Below are 9,596 nucleotides of genomic sequence, written 5' to 3'. Positions count from 1 at the left end.
GGGTACGTGTGTATCTGTGTGTATCTGTGTGTGTGTGTGTGTGTGTGTGTGCATAGGAGGAGGGGGAAGGGGGAAAGAAAGTGAGAGTGTGTATGTGCGTGCGAGCAGAGGCAGATCCATGGTGGTTGTAGATGGAACAGGAGGAGAGGAAAAGGAGCGGCCAGCAGTGGAGGTGTAACCTCAGGTGGCCGGGTTTCTGTCTACCTTGCCAGCACTTCATGCATTTTCAGCTGATGAATGCTTCCACGCTCAAGAAAATGGAGTGGGCATCATAGAGTGATAAAGCTTAATGTGACAAGATCTCGCTGTTCCTTTTTTTAACACACATTAATCAAAGATTAAAGCTCCGTTAATGCGAAATCCTTGGTAGATTTACATTTCCTCTTTAAGAAATCTCCTCTCTATGAAGCTGAGAGGGAGGCGATGCCCAGGAGTTAGATTATTGGTCTGGTTTGGTACACTGGGTACAAGCGGTGTGTTTGATTTTTTTTTTCCAGGAGTCTCCCAGGAAGGGGAAATGTGCTTCTCTTCACGTGTTCCATGCTTATGAGGTCTGACAGCAGAGAGCACAATGCACTCCTCCGCCAGCACACCGCTAAAGCTTCTCATGCACGATCTCACACACAAACATACATAAAGATTTCTCTCTCTTATGCACTCACACACACATACTCACACAGACACATAATCCCTCCGTATTTCCCTAAGCCTGGACCAGCCAGCAGCAAGACCAGCCATCCATGGCTTTGACCCTGAATCAAACATTTGGAGAAAGAGGGGACGGAGATCCATAAAAATAGGACAAGTTGTTTCAGTAGAAAAATAGAGAAATTTACAGAGGCTGATAAAATGTCTTTGGCACTTCTGAAAAAAACATAAAATAATTAAAAACAAAAAACCCAGCACAGATCAAGAAATTGACACTGAGTATAAAAGGCCAATCTAGAAAGCTCTACAGCCAGGAAAAGGTTGTGATGCTCCAAATTCATCCACGCATGAGTCTAGCTATTCCGGGGTGGATCTGAGCCTGCACCGGCCCGTACTCCACCACCTCTCCGTCCACGGTGATCATGCCTTGTGGAGTTATGGGCTCCAGTCGCAGAGCCTTCACCTTCTCGTACACCAGGTGGGGGCAGCCACATGCCAAGTGGCCACCTTTCTCCATGGCAAGGAAGAGACGCAAAAGGGCAGGCCGGGAGATTCCTGCTGTCACGTAGAACAGATGGATCAGACCATCATCTGCCATTGCACCAGGGACTGTCCACAGGTCCTCAGCCAGGTGGGACTGGTAAATAGCCAGCACCAAGACAAAGTCTTCCTCCTTGACTACTGTCCACGTGTCTGGGACAGGTTGCTCCAGGTCAGGGAGCAGAGAGTCTACAGGGGCTCTTGTCTTGGTGTCACTCTCGATCTGAGGCCTCTTGGTGGTGATGGCGTTGTTGGAAGAGTTGGTTCTAGTGTTGTGGTTTGAGTTCGTGCCATGGCGAGAGCTCGGGTTTGGGGAAGTGTTGGGGATAAACTGACAAGGAAGTGAAGAACAGAGTGAGGGGTGCTGAGGTGTGGAGGGTGGGTGGTTTGTTGTGAAGCTCCCTTTTGAAAGTTTTGGTGCTTCCTTCACAGGAAGGTATGCTAATCTGCCCTGATACACTCGGAGTGAGGCCAGACGTACCAGGGTGCCCATAAGGAACCGGATAGCTCCGACGTGGCGGTACTTCTCGCTCTCAATATCGACATCTGCCACAAAGCCCCAGGCCAGAGAGAGGAACGAGAAGAGGCGCTGTTTAGAGGCTAGGTGGACAGACACCAGGTCCAGAGGGCCAACCAGGCCTTTGCACAGCATGAAACCACAGCTCAACAGAAGCTCCTCATTCCATGCTGGAGGTGACCTGAAAAGTTGTTTAAGAGATCATGAGGTAAGCCTCAGTTTCACAACTACTACATGGGACTACAGTGGGGTGAAAAATTATTTGAACCCCTGTTAAATTTGTAAGTTTACTCACTGCCAAAGAAATGAAAAGTCTCTAACTTTTATGGTAGTTTCATTTTAATAGAAAGAGACAGAATATGAACCACCATGTCCTCAGGCAAGGTTGATATTCTCTTTCTCTCCATTAAAAATAAACTAACATTAAAAACACAGAACCCCAAAAACTGGGGTGACTAATGTGTGAATGAGCTAAAGCACTACAAATGCTCACAAATAGACACATAATGAATTAAATAATCTCACTGCTGCACATAATGCTGATATTACTGTAGCAACAGCATGCTACTGAACAACATTTAACTACTGAACTGGCAGTTTGGTCTTGGAGGGTGTCATTGATCAAGTCTGATCTCAAAACTTCGGATCTTCAAAGTTTCAGTGCTACACCTACAGACCTTCAGATCTTGTTATAAGTCCATGACTCAGCAGGTCAGAGCTGCACTGAAGGCCCAACAGCTTGTTAGTCAGAGGCGGCCATAATGTTTTGACTCATTAGTGTATATTTCTGTTCGCCCCTTTGATGTTGTGCTAACAACCAACCAGCAGATGGAGATGACACCTTGAACATGTGCTGGGTCAACATGTTCCCCAGCTGCACTCTGGACTATAATCACTCATAATGTGCCAGTTTTTAAACCCATTACATCATTCCTTTGAGAGTTGGAGGAACCTGAAATGACCTTGCCGCACAGCAAAGCAGTTGAAAGTCTTGTTTCTCTCCTGAGGAAATGATGTGCCCAGTCAGCCTTTGGCATAATTACACAAGCATGAGATAAATTGTCTTTTTTTTCCAAAGCTGAGGAAGGTTTATCTTTTGGACTGTTAGCCCATGCATTTAAATGACTCATTAATGGATCAACTCACTGTGAGTAGTGGTGGACGGATGCAGCCAGGGCATTGCCGGAGCCACCTGGTAGAATACCCAGAGGGATCTGAATGGCCTCTTGCCAGTCCTCTCGGTCCATAAGACCATTTATCACCTGAATAAGCAAGAAGAATAGAAGAGCAGAATCAGACTGTGGTTCTAAATAGAAAGTAGTGACTGTGGAAGACTGCAAGTTCTGATAAAAAGTGTTTCTCTCATAGTTACAGCTGTTCTGTGTTAAGTGTAGTGCTTCCAGGAAACATGAAGGTACCACGGTGGAAGATTTATAGAATCAGAGAATCAAAAGCAAAAAAGAAAAAAGAAAGAAAAACCTTGACATTACTTATATTCTACATCATAGCTTGAAAAACATCCACAGAAAAAATTAAGGCTTTTATTTATCTGGTGCCAGACTCACATCACCTGAGCTCTTTTGTCAAGATTGAGAACAAATTAAATTTTTATAGTCCTATTCTAAGAAGTTCCTGAGAATAGGGCAGGGTTGTAAGAGTTTGTATGATTTTCATCCGCAGCTGATTAGCACTTGTGTCCTTGCCAAGTAAAGTTAAAGCACCTCAAACAGCAGCCCATCTCCAGACATGATGACCAGTGCATCCCACTGCGACAGGTCCGCCTTTCTCACCAGCTCCCGAGCGTGGTTCTGATGCTCTGGAAGACACAAGAGAGGAGATCGAGAAGTAAAGCACAAAGCAGAAAGTGCGGTGAAATGCAGGACGTAGCAAAGACATAAAAAAAAGGGCAAGGTCAGTGAAAGAAATATGCTCCCCTTTATTGCCAGCCTTTGGGGTAGGATCAGGGAGATTAGGCAGAAAAGAGATTCAATTTCCCCTTATCAGGGCAGACATATCACATTAGCCCATCCAGTGGCTACTCAACAGCTCCAAGGCAGCTCTAGCCAGCCTGCAAACATCTGTGACTGACAAATATCTGAATGTGTGTGTGTGTGTGCATGCATGAATGTTGGTTAATGCGCTGAGCTATTTGTTAAGCCTAGTTTTATTGGCAGCATCGTTGAGTAGGTCCCTCTGCAGGGGGCTCATCCTGTCAGCATCAAATTCTACCGTCCCGCCAGCCGACACTCCGCAGTGAAGTCGTGCATGGTAAAAGAGGACGGCAGATATGAAATTAACAAACACTGATACGCTCACATCATGGTTGAAATACTGTTTTCTGATCTATTGATGGAAATAAAAACAGTAGCATCGTCTTTTCTTTTCACTTTGCTCAATTTTTACCTGTCTTCCCCACAACCCCCATGCCTGGAAAGTCTCTTGGGTCTCCCTTTCCCCAGCGGTGCTCCCCATGTTGCTGCTGTTTGTTTGCTGTTTGCTGGGGAGGCTCGAGGCACTGATGCAGTGCTGTGTTGACAGACTGAAGCAGAGGGAGTAACTGCACTGCACAGCTGACTCAGCAATTTGAGCCCGCCGAGGGAATTGATGCTTTACTTCCTAGCCACTTCCTTATTCAAGAGGTCGTTGTCACGCATACAGCCTTAAACCTGACGGCAGAGGTGCCACAAAGTTTTCACCTGGCACGCTGGCTGTTGAGTTTTCCACCATCTGCACACGACTAACAAAGATTTTGCTCTGTTTAAAATCCTCAGTAAATTCCACTTTAAATACAGCTGTTCTCAAGTTGTGTCACCTTCGTGTGCCTCCTTCTGAGGTTAAGCTGGGTAAAGATTAAACTTGGTGCACTTCATACAGTATGTAAAAGGTACATGCTGACACAAGAGGTGCCTCCACTGGTACTTGTCCTTCCTCAGGCTAAGGCAGTGTGATACAGTCATCAAGGACCTGTCCCAGTAAATGGTTTATGCCAGTTAATCTGTATCAGACCAAAGAAGCCCTTTAGTGTTCCCTACCCCCACCTTATTTCTGTTTAACATTAGTTATTGTTGTTTGTCTGTTTACCTCCCCACCCAGCTGCCAGCCTTCCTTTGAATCCCAGAGGTCTGTATAATGAGTACACATCAGCAGCCTCTCTCAAATAAACAAACACAGAGCCTGTCCTGTTATTTTTTGAATTTGCTGTTGTGGTTCATCTCACATTGAGCTACACGCTACCAAGCTGATGCTAGAAGCAACAGCTGCTTCTGTTGATTCTGTCAAGCAGGGTTTGGCTGGAGGCAAGTGGTAACCTCCAGGACTGAATAAGAAGACAGTGCTTTTACAGTTGTGGTGAGAAGTTCACATACACTAATCATGGGCACGAATGTAATGATAATTTGGGGCTTTTAATGATTTCTTTGAACTGCTCTTTTTCCAGCGTGGAATGATTTTACAGCATATCCCAAAAGGTTCATTCTGTTCATCTGGACGTAGCGTTTTCAACGGGAGAAACATTTCGTCACTCATCCAAGTGACTTCTTCAGTCTCAGCTGACTGCAGGTTGCCCCAACCCTATAAACAGTACATTTGCACAATAACTGAAACCTACATACATCTTTGGCGAGTTTAAAAAGCATGAATTAGGAGCAAAAGTTGGAAGTTATTTAGGATTTTCTTGTATCTATACAGGGTCAAAAGTATGCATTCTTGCCCAGATGTATACATACATCCCCACTATTTGGTTAAATGTCCCTTAGCAAATTACACCTCTACCAAATGATTTGTTAACCAGCAACAAACGTCAGGCATAATTCTGGCAGGACATTTGACCACTCTTCTTGGTAGAACTGGTTGAGTTCATTTAAATTGGTTGGTTACCTGGCATGGACTCAGCTTTTGCGTAGTTCACAAGCCTGAAGATGTTAGCCTCCTTTATCCATTCCAAAACCAGTTTGTGTGTTTGGGATCATTGTCTTGCTGGAACACCCAGCTGTGTCCAATTTTCACACATCTAGCTGCTGATCTGAGGTGAAGTTGAAGAATTTGGAGGTAGCCCTCCTTCTTCATGTTTCCATCCACGCTGTGAAATGTACTGGTACCACTGGCAGCAAATCAGCCCCAAAACCTGATGCTAAAATTACCACTGTTCTTAGCTTTGAAATCCTCGTTTTTATTTCTCCTAACACGCCTCTTGTTGTGGCCAAACAGCTCAATTTTTTTGCCTCATCTGACCATAAAACTTTTCTCCTGAAGCCATTAGGCTTGTCCATGTAAACAGCTGCAGGTTTCATCGGAACTTGAACATGTCAACTTTGGAGCAGGGGCTTCTTTCTTAGTTGGCACTCTCTCAGTCCATGGCAATGTGGACAGTGACACTGGTGTTCCAGCAGTTCCCAGTTCATGGCAGATTTAATCCTAGGTGGTTACTGGGTTGTTCCTATCCATTTGTTTGAAATGATGATCTTGGAATCTGCAGTTGTTTAGAAATGGCTCCAAGAGACCTTCCCAACTTTTTAAAATCTACAGTCTTCTTTCTTAGTTCTTCAATGAGTTCATTGGACTTTTCAGGGTTGTTCTGAGATATGATCAATCCAATTAGTGTTATCAAACACATAATTGTAGTCAATCGCGATCGCTAATGAGAAGTTCACTTCTAGCGCAGGGGTGTCGAACTCCAGGCCTCGAGTGCCGGTGTCCTGCAGGTTTTGGATATCACCCTGGGTCAGCACACCTGAATCAGATGATTAGTTCATTACCAGGCCTCTGGAGAACTTCAAGACATGTTGAGGAGGTCATTTAGACATCAAATTAGCAGTGTCGATCAAGGACTCATCTAAAACCTGCAGGCCACTGGCACTCGAGTTGCCTACCCCTGTTCAAGAGGCACAAGTGGTAGACTCCCATTAAATTGGCCAATGTTATGACTGAAGTAAAGACAAGCTGGTATAAAAAATGTTTTTCTCTCTATAACTTTGTGTAAGGTGGTACAGGAGATGACTTCTTCTTTTCCTTAACCAAAATTTGATGAAGGCTTAAATTATGCATTATTAGGTACATGAAGTATCGGTTCTGACACAGTTGTAGCCAGTAGCTCTCTGCTGAGCTTCAACTCAGTTAATTCAAGGCACTGAAATAGCAGTCCGTATAAACACTTACATACATATGGAAAAGGAGAGTCTGTAGTAAGGAACAACATTATTGCCACTGGGAGCTTTCTGCTTTCCATTAGTACTTTGTTTGTAGACCAGGTACTACTGACCAATCACATTTGAACAGGCTTTCATTGCATGCGGGTGAACCGTGCATGTGGAAATCAAAGAATGAATGTAATTTATAAAATGCAGTCTTAACTGTAAATGCTGTATATGCTGATGATTTATTTGATCTTCAATGTAAAGGATTAATGGATGGAGTGGGTAGGATTGTCCCACATATCCACTGGCTGCAATGAAAGCCCTGAAAAACAGTTTTTTGTTGAGTCATCTATGCAACGTACAAACAAAATATATGAATGCAGGTTGCTGCCAAGGTTGCTAGCTTGGCTGGTAAACACATGATAGCGGCTTGAGGCTTTAGAACATGATTTTATAAACCAGTGGTTGACATAGGCTTATAAAGGCTTTATCAAACTTTCTATAGTTAAAGTTAAAGGCAGGAGGGTAAATGAGACTATGTGCTTATATTTTATTCCATATGTTTGGGTATTAAAGCCTTTTTATATTTCTTTATCAGCTTATTGGTATCCCGAGGGAGGTCACTTTGAGCTTAAAGCCTCTGATGACAGCAACCAACGCAACACTGTTTGAATTCACAAAAAGCATAAGCAATTCATATGGAATATGGAGCAGCTTGAGAGAGATATTAAATGCGTATCACTGCACATGTGCCTGAGTGCCTGCTCATACTCGTGTTTGAACATGTGGTTTGTAAATTTGTGATCACACAGGCAATGCATAATTCCTGCAGAGATTAAAAGTTGTTTTAGAGTGCAGTTATGTCAACTTATGTGCGTGTGTGTGTAATTGGCAGGATGACCTAGTTCTTTAAATGATCGTCCACGGTGGGGTTAAAGACTTCAATCTGATATTTTCATATGGAGGTGACCTTGAGAACATTGCCAGCCGACCGCACAGGGAAAACATATTTACGAGTGCGTGAACTCCACTGACCTGTGATGACAAGCGTGTAGGGAACAGAGGCCTCCGTGAGCATGCCCTGTATGTGGCCGGTGAAAAGCTGGAGAGCCTGTCCGCGCCCGCTTTGAGGATTCACCAGCATCATGATTCTGCAAGGCCGACGCACCTCCATATACGCCACACCTGAGAGAGGCAGAGGAAGGTGGATGTGAGTGAAGGCGAGGACAGAGATGAAGGAGTAGGATTTTTAAAGAATGTATAAGGGCAGCCTTTTCCCTCAGGGTCTCTTTGGCACAAAAAAAAGAAGGATGAGGCAGTAAAGGCATGGGCCGTGAGAGCATTCAGGCTGACAACGCTTCATTTTAATGTGACATGCTACTTTCTTCAAAGAGAGAGGGCTTACAGATGCTTCTCATTCGAGATCTCACCATGTATTATTAGCAACTCGTGACATGTTGTCGTCCCCATGAGGGAAATCCTCCTGTTGCTTGTGTCTTTCAAGAGAAGACAGATTAATGGAATGAGAATATCCATTTTCCTGAGGTTTTTAGGGACTCTGCCTTTTTACTCAAGGGCACATGTGCACTGTGGATGCTAGCTGTCAAATACCAGTATCAGCATTGGTATACTTGGTCAGATTTGGCACATTGATGATGATTAAATCGTGACACAGTGCTCTCCCCTACATAAGCTGCCTTTACAAATTAAAAGTATCAGCACCTGTACTGGTATTGGCAACACTTGCCCTGTATTTACTTGGTAAAAAAAACTGCACACCACTGCTAATTGGTAAAAAGAAAAAAGAAAAAAACAATATAGCTGTACCACTTCACGTCAAATGTGTACATTTAACCTTCACAAGATTGTGATTGGATCACTTCCAACCTTGTCCCGCCTCTAGTTCTGATTGAAAAAAAGTCCCTGACAATAACTATAATTAAAAATTAAACGCTGCTTGCTTGGCAGCTCCATCTTCAACATCCTTTCCCCCAAAATAACCACTGTCAGAAGTAGAATAATGATGAAGTTATAGTAGATTGTCCACATGACAGTGCATCCTGTAGACAGACAATGATTCCCCACATTGCTCCTGATGCCAAAAATCAACTGCGAAATGTAAAGTAATGATCGTAGTAAGGGCTACTACAGGACTTTGCAATATCTTAACTACAACTTTTCATCATATTCTAATCTGAAAGTTCTGAGAGGGAACTAGACTTCTGCAAGCTTATTAAAGGAACAATATAAAGTTGCAGAAAAACTGAAAGTGAAATGTAGAGAAAGAGCGCAGGAGATGTGGTAGCGTAATGGGTTAAGTAAATGACATTCACCAGTGAGAGTGGGGTTTTAAATCCCAGGGCAGCTAATTATTTTTAGCCCATGCTCGTTTGTTTGGGGGCTTAAAACAGAGAGCTGCGGGAGGAGAGCTGTCTAATTTTAAATCTACTGCAGATTTAATTGTAAAATACTTGTTGGTTGCAACTAAAAGGATTTGCAGCTTTTACAGAGTAGTTTCCCCCACTGGAGTTGGATTTTGCAGCAGACGCTCCTGACCTTTAGAGCACACACAGACTCGCCAGAGACCATATCAAATGAATCAGAAAGGACAAAAACATCATCCCATTTTGGGGCACGGAGAGCAGAACCGGTATTGATTTCTGCCATAAATACATGGCTGCAGATGATACTGCCTTTGGTATCGGGCAAGCAAAGTTTCTCAGAATCATAAAATGTGACAGATGTAAAAAAAAAAAAAA

The 9,596-nt window shown here is 43.6% G+C and overlaps 1 protein-coding gene across 1 annotated transcript in view; it reads right to left on the bottom strand.

Annotated features, from left to right (window-relative positions):
* Window positions 1–697: 697 nt before the first annotated feature.
* sphk1 (sphingosine kinase 1) overlaps window positions 698–9,596 on the bottom strand; it is a 16,019-nt gene continuing 7,120 nt past the window's right edge. The window contains exons 2-5 of the mRNA XM_005750104.2: window positions 7,873–8,022; window positions 3,427–3,521; window positions 2,852–2,967; window positions 698–1,886 (exon numbers count right to left, since the gene is read on the bottom strand). Of these exons, the coding sequence (XP_005750161.1) occupies window positions 986–1,886; window positions 2,852–2,967; window positions 3,427–3,521; window positions 7,873–8,022 (1,262 nt within the window). The 3' untranslated portion in view covers window positions 698–985. The remainder of the gene's footprint in view (window positions 1,887–2,851; window positions 2,968–3,426; window positions 3,522–7,872; window positions 8,023–9,596) is intronic.

Source organism: Pundamilia nyererei, unplaced genomic scaffold, assembly GCF_000239375.1.
Source record: "Pundamilia nyererei isolate P.nyererei 1_Seehausen unplaced genomic scaffold, PunNye1.0 scaffold00261, whole genome shotgun sequence".
Classification (NCBI taxonomy): Eukaryota; Metazoa; Chordata; class Actinopteri; order Cichliformes; family Cichlidae; genus Pundamilia; species Pundamilia nyererei.
This window is presented reverse-complemented; position numbering and strand designations above follow the sequence as displayed.